This window comes from Lutra lutra, chromosome 3 (genome assembly GCF_902655055.1).
Source record: "Lutra lutra chromosome 3, mLutLut1.2, whole genome shotgun sequence".
NCBI classification, from domain to species: Eukaryota; Metazoa; Chordata; class Mammalia; order Carnivora; family Mustelidae; genus Lutra; species Lutra lutra.
This window is the reverse complement of record NC_062280.1, coordinates 104,632,171-104,648,154: the sequence shown is the minus strand read 5'-3', so window position 1 is coordinate 104,648,154 and position 15,984 is coordinate 104,632,171. Positions and strand designations below refer to the sequence as shown.

Genomic DNA, 15,984 nt, shown 5'->3' with positions numbered 1-15,984 from the left:
TATAAGATTATGTATAAGCATGTAAATATAAAATAAACCCGTTATTAACATACGGGGAATGGGTGTTACATAATCTGATCACAGACAAACTGTGTATACCTTCTTAGATAGGTGACTAATTTTCTAGATTCAGAATAGTGTACAAACCAATTATCTAGATAATATAAGACATTTTAATTACTCTTTGATTTGGAAGCATTTAAATATTTTGTAATCCTTCAGGTCTTGATTCTGAGTGTAAAATCAGTCCACCCATGAAACAGAAAAAGGCTGTAGGGGATTTGCCAGACCTTCTAGTTTGGAACCACTTCCTGTCCCTCCTTACTCCTGGTGGTATGTTACTCTGTAAAGCAGCTGTTCCATTGGGTGAATACTAGAAGAGTATTAGTTTCTTTGTTTCCTTGTTCCTGATGCTCCTGTCCACACTTTCCGCTGTTACTAATGTCTTACCTTAGTCTGCTACTCTTATTGCAACGAAAGGAGCAAATAGTGAGGCATCATTAACTAAAGTCCATGGTTTCTTCTGGTTTCTGTAGTTTTTACCTTGTATCTTTATTCTGTTCCAGGATCTCTTCTAGAATTCCACACTACGTTTAGCTGTCACATCTCCCTAGATTCCCCCCAGGTCATGTGGGTTCCTCAGATCTCTTACCCCCTTGATGGCTTTCACAGTTTTGAGCAGCACTGGTCAAGCCTCTTGGAGAACAGCCCTCTAGTGGAATTTGCCTGCTACATTTTTCGTGATTAAACTGGGGTTATGGATTTTGGGGAGGAAGGCCATGAAGGTGAAGTGTCCGTTTTATCTCATCATATTGGGGACATGTACTTTCTACGTGATGATGATCACTGCTGTTAGCTCCCCCGGCTGTGGCAGTATTAGGTTTCTCCACTGGAGAGCTAGCCTTCTCTCTCCTCATCTCGTACTCTTTGGAAGGCAGTCACTGTGTAGAGCTCACACGCAGTTCATGAGTGGATAGTTCTGTTCCCCCTTCTTTCTCCTCCCCCCCCAAATCAACTTATGGATTGTATTCATTGTAAGCATACAGTTCAGTAATTGTTCCCCCTTCTTTAGGGAGGAATATCTACATCATTTATTTGGAATTCTTCTGAAGGGGAGATGTCGTTTGGTTGTGCAAGCTCTTCTGGCTCTGGCCTTTGGGGACTTTCAGTTGTCTTCTGTGCCCCTTTGATGTGTGCCTTCTCTGTGTGTCTGCTGAGTACTGTCTCATTTTCTGGTGCTGTAGGATCCTTCAGGCTCGTCATGTGTGTATCCTGCTCCAGTCCCAGAATCAGCCATTTCTCAAAGGAGCCCCAGTTCTTGAGAGCCAGATCTGGGTGCTGGGTGTGCTCCCCCATTCCTAGGGTATTGTTCTTTAAGGTTCTCTCAGCTGGAAGAGCAAAGAAACCGATTACCCTGTTGTACATACACATATCTGAGTATCTTCATGTCACCATCTGTATCTGTATATTAAACCTGAGTCCTTCCTGATGTTTTCCAATCCATTCCAACATGTATCCTTCTAGCTTCCTCCCCTTGCGTATTTGTAGTCTCACTCTAAGAATGAGAAGTTTCGCTCCCATCCTCTGCCATCCATTTACTTAATTCTTTAATTCCAGTATACAGAATCCTTCATCTGTACCCTCTGGGAAGCAACTTGATATCAACTAGAGCACAGTGCTCTTGTGCAGTTCCTTTTGCCTTAGACTTAAAAATGTCTTCATTGCCATAGTTACTGAGGTCAGCAGCTTTGCTTCCACTGCCCTTAGGAAGGTCGTTTCATACATTTGCAGGATGTCTAGATTCTCTTGTCACTCTCTGCATTCTTGCCTGGGATCCTCTGTCCTCCTACATGGTGGTGTTTTTTGTTTTTGTTTCTGTTTTTTACTTTGCATACGTTGAAGTCCACTCTTTGTGCTGTAAAGTTCTTTGGGCTTCAACAAGTGAGTAATGTTGTGTCACAGTACCATGCAGCACAGAAGAGTTTCAGGGCCATAAAATCCTCCATGCTTCACCTCTTCATCCTCCCCGACAAGCCCCAGGCAACTGCTGATCTCTTTATTGTTTCTAGTTTTGATTTTTCCAAGATACCATGTGCTTGGATTTGCATAATATGTAGCCTTTGCAGACTGGTTTCTTTTACTTGGAAACATAATGAAGGTTCCACTGTGTCTTTTCATGGCACATCCTGTCTTCTTAATTTCCTTTAACCTGGAACAGCACCTCCCCACCCCGGCTTTTGTCTGTCATTGTATTGTTTGTTTGTTTGTTTGTTTGTTTTAATCCAGATCCGTGTTCTTATAGAATGTCCTACGATCTGGATTTATTTGATTGTTTTCTCATGAGTAGATTCAGGTTAAACGTTTTGGGCCGGATTACTCTGTGGGTTGCATGTCCATGAGCTTTGACAAGCTAAGACTGACCTCACACCTCTTTCTGTAAATGAAGTTTGTTGGACCACAGTCACAGTTGTGACCCAGACTCTTTGGCTTATAAAACTTAAAATGATGATTAGCAGGCCTTTACATAAATAGTTTGCTAGAATCGGTGGAGGTAATTCCTTGCTGTTGCATCACATCAGGAAGGGTTTGCTGTTGCTTTGCCTTGTTACTGGTCGTACAGATTTCAGGCATTTGGTTAAGGCTCTGTCTATCGGATTGCTCCGTTATAAAAGTATCTTTCCGATTAATAAGTAGTGTGTGGAGTGATAAACATTGAAAACATTCACATATCTGGTTTCCAGTAGTTTCAGTGTCTCTCGATGAGCCTTACCTGAATCATTGATGTTTACAAAAATCAGGGGTTTGGGTGCCTGGGTGGCTCAGTGGGTTAAGCCTCTGCCTTCGGCTCAGGTCATGATCTCGGGGTCCTGGGATTGAGTCCCACATTGGGCTCTCTGCTCAGCAGGGAGCCTGCTTCCTCCTCTCTCTCTGTCTGCCTCTCTGCCTACTTGTGATCTCTCTCTCTGTCAAATAAATAAAATAAAAAAAAAATCAGGGTTTTTCTTCCTCTGTGATTCCTTCTACATTTATTATTTTGCATTCTGCTGTAAAGAAGCAGGTCTCCCATGCCCCTCTTTTTAAGAAAGGAACAGGGTAACTTTTCAGTGGCTAAGTCACATTATCCTCTTATCACAAAGAGACTCTTCCTCCAGTGTTGTGTTGAGGCAATGTTCTCTTGTTTGTACTATAAAATACACTGTAGATTCCTTAGTTTAAATATTTAACTCTATAAACTCAAAACACAAACTAACACTCTATAGTAATGGGGGGAGATAAGGGGATTAGAGAAAGGCAGGAGGTTTCAACTGTATCATATCGTTTTTTTTTTTTTTTTTAAAGATTTTATTTATTTATTTGACAGAGAGAGATCACAAGTAGACAGAGAGGCAGGCAGAGAGAGAGAGAGAGGGAAGCAGGCTCCCCGCCGAGCAGAGAGCCCGATGCGGGCCTCGATCCCAGGACCCTGAGATCACGACCTGAGCCGAAGGCAGCGGCCTAACCCACTGAGCCACCCAGGCGCCCTATCATATCGTTTTTATTTAATAAAAAATAGTAAAGGATCTGAAGCAGTCATGACCATATATTAAATGTGGTTGGTGGGTTAATTGAATTCTGTTCTATTCTCCGGACTTTTTTTTTTTTTAAGATTTACTTTTTTAGTGAGAGAGAGCAAGCAGGGTTGCTGGGGGCAAAAGGAGAGGGAGAGAGAATCTGAAGCAGGCTCTCCACGTGCCCAGTGTGGAGCCTGACATGGGGCTCAATCCCACAATCCTGAAATCACAACCTGACCCGAAACCAAGAGTTGGACTCCTAACTGACTGAGCGCCCCAGGTGCCCTTATTCTCCACACTTTTTATGTTTAGATTATTTCGTAATTAAAGTGAAAGATCTTGATAGAGCGTAACCTTGGAATCTTACTATAATATCACACAGGACCCCTTATTAGATTATAATGTTGGCTCATTGTTCTGATTAATGGTGGGTATTTGGTATTCTTGCTTGTACATATTTGTCATTAAATTAGTCAATTTCTTTTTTTCCTGTAGGTGTTCATGCTTTCCTAAAAGTCTTCACAATGTATATATAGATCTAAAAATAAGTTACAAATTGTTTCCCTTCTATTTTTAGAGGCTTTACTATGAGGTAAAGAATTATTTTATTGCCCATCAATATTTTAATAATTTTCAAAGCTTTATTGATTTTTACATTGAAATGTGTGTTATAACATTTCAGACTTTTTAAAAAGATTTTGTTTATTTATTTGACAGAGAGAGAGAGATCACAAGTAGGCAGAGAGGCAGGCAGAGAGACAGATGGGGAAGCAAACTCCCCGACGAGCAGAGATCCCAATGTGGGGCTCGATCCCAGGACCTAGGATCATGACCTGAGTCGAAGGCAGAGGCTTTAACCCACTGAGCCACCCAGATGCCCCACATTTCAGACTTTTTTGGTGGCATCCTAACTGCCCGCAATGTATTTATTAAGTTGCCTTATTTTGCTAATTAATTTTTCTATAGATGCCTTTTATGGTGACCAAACTGAATGAGTTAAGCTAGTAGTTACCTTCTTGTGAACTTTACAATAATGAAATATTAAATTGATTTTTTGCAGAATTCATCTTGTAATCCCAAAATCTTCCATAAAAGTTCATTAGGTTTCAAAGTTAAGTTCAAAGTTGGGGAAAGAAAATGAAAGGAAAACTCTGTGCAAAATGGGAAATATTTTCCAGAATGTCATAGATTTGTCACAGACTTTTCCTTTCAGTCAACATGAACAACAAGGACAAAACTTTACTCTTCCATCTGAAGTAACTGAAAAAACTATGCAAAATTTATGAAGCAGTGGTTTTCAGATATTGGACATGAGGGAGCATGAGACAGTGGTCCCTGGGGTAGGAGAAACAAGGTGGTTCCTATGATTGTGCCATCTTACCACCTGGAGAGAGTCTTTAGGCCACAGAGCAGGGCAAGGGGAGTGCAGGTAGAACTTGGTTATTAGTGTTGTGAGTTCAGGAGTCAGAGCTGGCAGTCGGGAGTGGAGCCTAGAGCGTTCATAGGACAGAGAACTGGCATGGAGGGGGCTGTTCAGAGAGAACACTCTGAACATTTGCAGATCATCTTCGAAGATGGGCAGAGTGTGTATCTTTAGTTGAATACAGTCAGCACAAATGTATGAGGCCAGGTAAAGAACAACCTAAAGGGAACAGAAGGCAAAATGCTTAGAGCTCATACAGGCCTGGAAATAGTTGACCCCGCCCGCCCCCGCCCAGAGTGGAAGACCTTGTAATTTACAGGTTATCAGGCAGGGTATTTAGAAGGGTATTGTGAGGAAATTGTGAGGCAGAATTTAGAGTAAATTCCACCCTGCTGTCATTTAACAATGCTCAAAAGCAAGACTCAGATGGATCTAACAGTTTCTAAGTAATTTAACAAAGCTCAGGGTGTTTATAGAAATACACAAATATCCAGCCCTCAAACAAGATAAGATTCACAGTGACCCGCATCAAATCAGAACTTACCAGGCATGCAGAGAAGCAGGAAAATATGAATCATAATTAAGAGAGAAATCAATCAGTTGATGCTAGTCCAGAAATGCTGCAGATGACAGAATTAGTAGACAAGGACAATTGAAAGTTATAACTACATTGCAAATGTTCAAGAAGGTTGAGGAACCATTGAACACATTAGAGATGGAGGCTATGAAAAAAAAAAAAAGACCCAAAAGAGCTAGAGATGAAAAATATGAATTTGAGATGGCTACGCACTGAGTAGCACTGAGTAGGATTAACGAACGTGTAGATCAGATGGGGCAGAGGAAGAGATTGGTGAATTTGAAAACAAAGCACCAAAAGCCATCTAAAAGCATAGACAAAAGACTGAAAGATAAGTAGAGCAGTAGAGAGGGGCAGGGCAACTCCCACTAGCCAAATATACATGTAATTGGAGGCCATGAGGATGGGAGCTGGAACGGGGGACAGAAGACATATTTGAAGAAATGGTGCTTGGGAATTTTACAAATGTGATGAAAACTATAGACCCACCCGCAGTTCAACGAATACCTAAGCAAAAGAAACATGAAGAAAGCTACCCCAAGGCATATATAATCAAATTGTGTATAGCTGGTGATAAAGTCTTAAAAGCAGCTGGGGGAGAAAACCACGTTACATAAGGAGGAACAAGGATGAAGGACATCAGACTTCTCATCAGAATCAATCCATGTCAGAAGACAGTGGAGCGACATCTTTAAAATAAAGAAAGCCAGTCTAGGATTCTATTCTGGTCTTTCAGAAATGGAGGCATAAGAAAGACTTTCAGACATGCAAAAACTGAGAGTCCATGACCAGGAGACCTGAACTATAGGAAATGCTAAAGGACCTTCTTCCAGCAGAAGGGAAATGATACCAGATAGAAATTTGGAGGCACACAAAGAAATGAAGAGTACAGGAAATGGTAAACATGGGTAAATATGAAAGCTTTTTTTTTTTTCTTATTTTATAATTTTTCTTCAAATAGATTTCATCATGTAAAGAAAAACAGTAACAATGTGTTGTGGTTTATGGAAAATACATGAACTAGCAAAAAGGCTTGGGGGGGAGAAATGGAATCACAGGATTCTTTCACTATAAAGTGTTACAGTATAATTAAAGATGTATTACTACAGACTTTGAAGCAACCGCGTGTGCACGCATACTCACATCACCTAAGAGTTACATATAATATGCCGCTGAAAAGGGTAAAATGGAATCATGAAAAATTGTCAGATAGGTTAAACCAAAAGAAGGTATAGAAGAGGAAATAATCCATGGAGAGAACAAAAGAAAACCCAAATAGCAAAGTGGTAGATTTAAATCCAAGCATATTAATAATCACATTAAATGTAAATGGTCTGAACAGCTTAATTAAAAGACAGATATATAACAGGAAGTCCTAAATTATATGTTGCCTCTAAGAAATGCACTTTAAATATAAAGATAAAAATCAGTTAAAGGTAAAAGGATGAAAAAATTACACCATGCTAATACCAATCAAAAGAAAGCTGGAGTGGCTCTAGTAATAGCAGATAAAGTAGATTCCAGAGTAAAGTATATTACTAGGGATAAAGACTATCATTTTACAATGGTAAGGCATCAATTAATCAAGATGACATGATTCTAAATGCTTGTGCACCTGACACAACAGAACTTCAAAAATATGAGGTCAAAACTAACAGAACTGCAAAGAAAAATAGATGAATCTCCAATCACTGGGAGATTTCAGCATCGCTCCCTTAATAATTGATGGAACATGTAGATGGTAAGAATACAAAAAATTTGAACACTATTAGACTAACTTGACCAAAGTGACATTTATAGAACACTCCACAAACAACAGAATACCCATTCCTCTCAAGTACACACAGAACATTTACCAAGAGACTATATTCTAAGCCATAATACAAGTCATGACAAATGGAAAAGGATTAAAGTCCTACAATCCATGTTTTCTGACCACAGTGGAGTTAGATTAGAAATCAGTGACAGAAGAATTTCTGGAAAATTCTGAAATATTTGGAAACCAAATAGCATACTTCTAAAAACCTGTATCTAAAAGCAGAAATCAAAAAGCAGAGTATTATGAACTGAATAAAAATGAATATACAACTTTTCAAAATTTGTAGAAAGCAGGTAAAACAGTACTGAGAGGAATAGTTATAGAATTAGAAATGTCTAAATTAAAAAAGAGAAGAGGTCTCAAATTACTGATTTCAGCTTCTGTGTTAAGAAGGTAGAAAAAGAAAATTAAATCCAAAGTAAGCAGAATAAAAGAAATCATAAAGATTGTAGTAGAATATTGAAAAACACAGAGAAAAATCAAAATCAGTCAAAGCCGATTCTTTGAAATCCATGAAACTGATTAAGCTCTAGCTGGCCTGATTGGAAAAAAAACAAAAGAGAGAAGACACAAATTATCAGTATCAGCACTGGGAGTTGTTACATTACTACAGAATCTTTATAGACACTAAATGAATAACGAAGGAATACATTAAACAGTTTTATGCCATAAATATGTTATCCCAGGACAGTGGACAAGTTCCTTGAAAAGACCCAGACTACCAGGGTGCCTGGGTGGCTCAGTCATTAAGCATCTGCCTTTGGCTCAGGTCATGATCCCAGCATCCTGGGATTGAACCCCACATTGGGCTCCCCGCTCAGCAGGAAACCTGCTTTCCCTCTCCTAATCCCCCTGGTTGTGTTCCCAATCTCTCTGTGTCTCTCTCTGTCAAATAAATAAATAAAATCTTAAATAAACAAAAAAGACCCAGACTACCAAAGCCCACTAACAAACAGACAACCTGAATAATTCTATATTTTAAAATAAACAGTAGTTAAAATACATTTCCACACACAAAACTCCAGTCCCAGTCCACTCACTGGTACATTCTACCATACATTTGAGGAAGAAATAATCCCAGTTCTACAGAGACTCTTCCATAAAACTCAAGAGGATGGAAATATTTATCACCTGATTTTCTGAGGCTATCCTTAGCCTGATATCAAAATCAGAGAATGTAATTAGGAGAAAAAAATAGCTGCCAACATCTTTCACACACAGAGATAAAAATTCATAACCAAGGGGCGCCTGGGTGGCTCAGTCATTAGGCATCTGCCTTCGGCTGGAGTCCTGATCCCAGTGTCCTGTGATTGAGTCCTGCGTCTGGCCTCCTGCTCAGTGGGGAGTCTCCCTCTTCTGCTCCCCCTGCTTGTGTTCCCTCTTTCCCTGTGTCTCTCTATCAAATAAGTAAATAAATATTAAAATCTTTAAAAAAAATTCATAACCAAATTTTAGCAAATCATATCCAACAATATTTAAAGAAGAATGATAGATATGACTATATGGAGTTTATCTTAGGAATGCAAGAATGGTTTACTATCAGAAATCACCGGGGGTGCCTGGGTGGATCAGTTGATTAAGCATCTGTCTTCAGCTCAGGTCAACGATCCCAGGGTCCTGGGTTCGAGCCCCATGTCCGGCTCTCTGCTCAGTGGGGAGCCTCCTTCTCCGTCTGCTGCTCTGCCTGCTTCTACTCTCTCTGTCAGATAAAATCTTGAATAAAAAAGTCAGTGGAAAAACAAAAAAAGGCAATCAATGTAATTCATTGTATGAATAAATGAAGGAAGGAAAACCAGATGACTATTTCAGTAGATAAGGACAAAATCCAGCATCCATTCCTGTTAAAACTCTCAGTAAAGTAGGAATAGAAGGGAACTTACTCTACCTGACTAAGGATATCTATGAAAAATGGACCTCCATCATCATACTTAATGGTGGAAGACTGAGTGCTTTCCTCCTAAGATTAGGAACCAGGCTCATGATCACTTCTATTCAACACTGAGCTAGAAAATGAAAAGACAAGCTGTGGACTTGGAGAAAATATTTGTAAAACATCCAACAAAGGACTTGTGCCTAAGGAAAAAACCAAAACTCTTCCAACTCCATAGATAAGACATAACCCCATTAAAAAGTAGACAGTAGGGTCTGAACAGACACTTGAGAGCAAAGAAGATACATGGTACTCACCATCGTTAGTCTAGTGAAGTGCAAGTCTAAGTCACGATGACAACACAACACTCTCGCTGAAATGGCTAGAGTGAAAAGGGTTTATTAATTAAAACCCAGTGTTGGCTAGGATGTGGGAGGACTAGAACTCTGATGGGCTGCAAGTAGCAATGTAAAGAGGAACCCCTTTAGGAGGTGACTTGGCAATTTTCTTAAAAGGGTAAACCCACCCCTACTTATAACCCAGCCATTCTGCTTCTGGGTGAAATGGCATGTCCACATGGGAACCCACAGCTTAACTTGTTGTAGTGCAGAATGAGAAACCCCCTCTTTCGTAAGGAAGGTGTTTGTTCTTTTTCTTTTCCTCCTTGGGCCTTTTTATATGTTTGTACACCAAAGCTCTTACCTCTCACCATAATGGGTTGAATGGCTGGTCTCTTTTTGCCACTGCAGGAAGAACCCCTTCTCCTTGCTGCAGAATGGGGGGATTGGATTCTAGCCCTTAGCTCAGCCACCCTGGGCCCCCCAGGACCTTGGAGTTCTTAACTGCCAAATGGAAGGCTTAAGTTCTATTTATTTATTCATTCATGAATATTTTTGAGTACCTGACATGGGCCCCGCACTCTTTTGGGTACTGGTAACACAATGAGGAAAATTGGCTGTGGTCCCTGCCCTCCCGGAACCAGTTCTCTGTTACCCTCTGATGGGCTGGACACCGTCTTCAGTTTCAGGAGCTAGGGCCTAGAGTCTTAATCTCAAGGAATTTATGAATTAGGAGAGCAGGGAGACCAACTTCAATGAACAGACTGAACTATAGTTGTAAGAAATGTTATGGAGGAAACTATTGGAGGGGAGAACCCCTTCCCCCATGCCCCCTGCCCTTAGCAGGGCTGGGAGGGAGGGCCTCTTTGTGGTATGGCTCTTGAGCGGACACCTAGAGGAAAAGAGAAGGTGCCTTCATTTGCCTGTCACTGTCTCTTCTCTCAGAAACCCAGACTGAATGGAAGACAGTGATTTGATTTCTTCAAATGTAAGTGCCTCTGATGGTGAGCAGTTTCTCCATGCCCTCCGCGTCTTACCTCACGCCTTTGCAGGGCTGTGTTGTCTTGTTTGGGAACTATAAGAGCTAATAAATTAACAGATTTAATTCCCCTTTCTGGTGTTTAATTAACACTTCTTCGGCCCAGAATTCATAAGTGAGACACAAAAAGGAGAAAATGAAGCTTCTGCACTCTGGCAAGCCTAAGCCAGAGTCCCAAGTGTCTGGCCGGTGGATCCGGGCTCTCTGTCCCTCTTGTGTTCTCCCACCAGTGCACCGTGCTCTCCCCCACCTCACAAACATATAAGCAAATGCAAACATACATTCTTTCTTTTCCCCTGTTTTACTTGAAAGGTGGCTGGCTTTAAAAATAATGGCCTGCCTTATGCTTCCCTTTACCTTTAACATATCTTGAAGATATTAGTAGAGCACTTCTACTGCCTCTTTTTTTTTTTCCCAGTTGAAAAATAGGTTTCGGGATGCCTGGGTGGCTCAGTTGGTTGGGCAGCTGCCTTCGGCTCAGGTCATGATCCCAGCGTCCTGGGATCGAGTCCCACATCGGGCTCCTTGCTCATCGGGGAGCCTGCTTCTCCCTCTGCCTGCCATTCTGTCTGCCTGTGCTTGCTCTCTCTCCCTCTCTCTCTCTCTGACAAATAAATAAATAAATAAATCTTTAAAAAAAAAAAAAAAAAGAAAAATAGGTTTCATTTTTGAGGCATATTATTTAATAAGTCTGCCCACTGGAGGACATTTGGATTTTTCTGAGCATTTGCTACTGTAAACAGTGCTACAGTTAGCACCTTTGTTTATATGTCATATTACACACACACACACACGCACGCATGCACACACACACACACATGATCAAGTCTTGAAGTGGAATTGCTAGGTCTATGCATACGTAATTTTGATACATATCAAATTGCCCTCTGATGTACATGCCCTCTCAGACATTTGAACTTCTGTTTCAAAAACAATATTTAATTTGTTTTTGTTTTGTTTTCTTTGCTAAGTTAGTTATATTGTAGGTTGGGTGAGTTTTGCTAAGAGTAATAACTCTCATCTAGATCATTGATTTCCACTACTGGCCTGAACGAGTTCTCAGGTTCATATGCTAAATGAATATCAGCTATATAGAAAATAATATCTCACGTATGAATGCTGTGTATTTCAAATGTACATAGATGCTATTATATATAATAAAATGACAATTCATTTAATAGCGTTACTGAATTCTTAGTTCAGCTAATAACAGCTCAGCATTTCCTTAGTGGTCCCATTGTTTTAGATGACCTTTGGATTTTGATGGCATGTTAGCTTCATTTTGTGTTCTATCAAATTTCTCAAAGTAGCTTAGTCTGGAGATCTAGGAGAATGTAGTAGAAGACTACGCATATGCTACAAGTGTCTATTTGAATATAATAAAAATAATATTTCTCTTATAGATATTCCTTTAAGGACCAGCCTGCCACCACCATTCAGAAATTATAAATATGGTAACTAATTTTACTTATTCTTTAAAAATGTATAATAATATTATTTTGTTAGTTTTGTGTTGATGGCAGTTTGAATTTGGTTTTCAAAAATGAGATTACTATCTGTAAATAAAAACCAATATGGAAATTTACTTAGAAATAGAGGAAAAATAAAAATAAAAAAAACCAGAGGAATCCTGGTGTGTCATCGAAGTAAATTGTAATAGTGTACGAAAGTGGCCTATTTGTGAGGAACAAATAACATGTTTGGGAAATGATGTCTAAAATGAATTTGTCAGGTAACCAGGAAGGAAAAATGATTTCAGACTAGGAATTAAAAGAAGAGATTAAATATTTTAAATGCCAGTAACTTGAGCATAGTATTTAGTAATTTTGTATGTTGCAGTGGTCGATTAAACAATGCAGTGATGAGGCAGGAAGTTGGGTTCCATTACTTGGTGTAATAGTTGGTACAGTTATTAACCTTCAGCTTAGTGACACTCACCAAACTTTGAGTTTGAGGCCTCATTTGAAAATTATGATGCATCTAATAAATATTTCTGTTAATTGGTACAGACATTTTTTGAAGTATAAATTTTTTATTACCTTAGATCATTTTTTGGAGTGGCTTTTAATTCTGTTCCCATTTGGTAGAGCCACTTATGACCTAAAATACTTTGAAATCACAATCTTCACCGTGTGTATGCATTTTAATATCCAGAGACTAATTGTGAGGTCATAAGGGGTAGTCAGGCAGAAGCTGAAGGCATTGAGTGGAAAGTACTTTGATTTATTGGGCTTAAAGAATTTACATACTAAATATTGAATAAGAGAAAGGAATAAAAAGCATGATTAAGTAACTATGAATCTTCTCAATTTTGGCTTGCGTAGCTTTCAGAGTATAATGACTTGCAATAAAACCTTGAACTTGAATCAACCTACAGATGCCATTTCCTTTTCATCATGGTATGTGTGTGCGTGTGCACGTGCGTGTGTGTGCATACACGTTCTAACTTGTGTTCCCTGTAAGTCACTTTGGAAGATAAGTTTTAGGTACTGAATGCATTAGAATATCTAACTGTTAATCATCACAGTGGTAGATCGTGTACCTCTTACATTTTCCCCACCTAATTAACACTGTTTTGTCCTAGGATTTGTATACTATTCAGGTGAATTGGCAAGAGAAATGAACACATTTATCTGGGAGATGAGAAATTGGAGAACCACTGGGGTTTTGATAGACTTTCAGTGATTCAGTCTACGTTTGGCTCTGGAAAAATCTGCCACTTTGTGTTCAAGAAGGAAGGCCAGATTTTACTTTCTCACCTGTCCTCGTCCTCCGGTATTGCTACCTGCTCTGTGGGAACAGGATACACTGGGTGCTGCGGAGTGGAAAGGCTGTGGCATCAGATTTCAGCTTTGCTAGTTGAGGTCTCCATGCCCTTGGGCAAAGGGCTGGCTCGCTGGCCAGGCCACAGAGAGTCTGAGATTTCTCAGGGTCCTTCTTCCTGTTTAACTGGCATCTACACCTATGATGGATTTATCCCGACCAGACTGTGTTCTAAAGCACATTGGATGTGGTCTTATTTTTAAATCCTTATCACCTAGACACTGTGCGTGTGTGCAGTAAATATTGGTGGCTGTGCAGTGTGGGCTGCTGATTCTGTTTGTTTCATAAGGCCGGTGAGACTAAACCACGCTTGTGTGAACATGTCAAATGCCTCACAAATATATTCATTTTATTATTTGTTTGTTTATTTATTTATTTATTTATTAAAGATTTTATTTATTTATTTGACAGACAGAGATCACAAGTAGGCAGAGAGGCAGGCAGAGAGAGAGGAGGAAGCAGGTTCCCTGCCGAGCAGAGAGCCTGATGCCGGGCTCGATCCCAGGACACTGGGATCATGACCTGAGCCGAAGGCAGAGGCTTTAACCCACTGAGCCACCCAGGTGCCCCTGTTTGTTTGTTTGTTTATTTATTTATTTATTTATTTATTATTATTATTTTTTTAAGATTTTATTTATTTGTCAGAGAGAGAGGGAGAGAGAGCGAGCACAGGCAGACAGAATGGCAGGCAGAGGCAGAGGGAGAAGCAGGCTCCCTGCTGAGCAAGGAGCCCGATGCGGGACTCGATCCCAGGACGCTGGGATCATGACCTGAGCCGAAGGCAGCTGCTTAACCAACTGAGCCACCCAGGCGCCCCCCCTGTTTATTTATTTTTAACGATTTCATTTATTCACTTGAGAAAGAGAGAGACAGAGCACAAGCAGGGAGAACAGCAGGCAGAGGGAGAAGCAGGCTCCCCGCTGAGCAGGGAGCCTGGTGTGGGACTCAATCCCAAAACCCTGGACTGAGCCACTCAGGCACCCCTATTCTTTTTATTTTTATGAGGTTACACTCCTGTGAAAGAGATTATTCAACAAGGAAAAGGACATTATTAGTACAATATTTTTTGCTAGCTTGTTGTTCTTTTGACCCTCTTACCAAGTCTTGCTGGTTACTGTTGGAGGGAAAAATCTGAAAATTTCTGTTCAAATCATTTCTTCTGCTGCTATATGTATGTATATATATATATACATACATATAGCCTTCTTATTGTGGGTTTGCAGGACCCATCAAAGCAAGGATATTTCTAATAAAGGCTCATTAGCAAAATATGTAGAACATGACATATTTGGTAAGGTCAAACCACAGTTTTGCTTGTTAGTTGTAACAGACTTTAAGCAGGATCCTTTTACTTAAAAAACTGTTATTGGCTTTTCTAACTTGCCTTTTGTAATAAACCAATATCTATCTACTATGAGAAAAAGATAATAAGTAACTCAGAATAATAGATAATCCAAAGCCAATTTGTTTATTTTCTTGTGTACATTCTGAACTTATTTTTAGCAATTGTGGTATATTTACATCCCTAGGATGCATTTTTTCACCTAAATTAGGTTTATTTTTAGTTCTTAAGGGTATATAGTTGCAGTCCTAGAATTAGGCTGACCTTGTGTTTAAAATAACGGGTAATTCAGAGTGCCAGTTCTTAACTCAATAGCTACCCTATTCTTTTGTAGTATTAGAACAGAGTTAAATCAAGGCCCATTTTTAAAGTAGATCCTTTCATTTCATTTTACTATTGGAATTCTTTATTGAATCGAACGGCCTGATTGATAGAAAGGAACGTTAATTTAAGGTTAGGAGTTTATCCAGATATAATAATACATATCATAATATGTTAATTAATAGTTAAGAATTGGAGTTAAGAATTGGAAGCTTTCTGGCTTGAAACCCATTGAGTGCTGAGCCCCTGCTAGAATTAAGAGCTCACTGTTGCAGAGTCGGACTGCACCCAATGTGGAGAAATGACTTATTGGAAGAGCACAGCGTAGCCTGACATCAAGATAAACAGATTAAGGAGTGAAGGAGGATGGAATAAAGCAGATTAGGTGGTGTGAGTCTGTGCAGCATGTGAAAACCAGGAGGCAAATACTGATACTCTTTGGGCTTTAACTGCTGTGCTCACATTACCAGTGAGCCTGAGCTTGGAGCGTGGTAACAACTTGTCAGGATGGTCGTTTGACCTCCTGTCACTGCATGTATTCTGAGAGATCACTAGGCTTTTTGAACTGCTCATGTTAACGTCTGACATGTTTTACATTATTTGCTAATTATAGACTTCTGCGACTCCAAAAAACAGGATCGAGTAATATCCACCTGTCTTCTATTCTAAGGGAAGATGTGCCAAGTTCATTGCAGGTTATGGCACCCAGTTTTGTGTGTCAAAGACCAAGGCTTTCAGATATCTTTATACAGCAGTGACCTTTAAGGTGATGATATATAAAAGTAATTTTTTAATTTACTGTACACTAGATTTTTAAGTAAACGGATCATAAGGCAAGGACTTAAGTTTCTTACTGTGACCTCCCATTTCAGATTATTCAA

General features: G+C 39.7%; 1 protein-coding gene across 3 annotated transcripts in view; it reads left to right on the top strand.

Annotated features, from left to right (window-relative positions):
• Window positions 1-15,984, top strand: part of C3H2orf76 (chromosome 3 C2orf76 homolog) — a 57,589-nt gene that overhangs the window by 29,241 nt on the left and 12,364 nt on the right. For 2 of the 3 annotated variants that reach the window (XM_047722580.1, XM_047722581.1), the window contains exon 3: window positions 12,021-12,071. The exons of the other annotated variant lie outside the window; for it this stretch is intronic. In XM_047722580.1, the coding sequence (XP_047578536.1) occupies window positions 12,021-12,071 (51 nt within the window). The remainder of the gene's footprint in view (window positions 1-12,020; window positions 12,072-15,984) is intronic. 3 annotated transcript variants of the gene reach the window in all.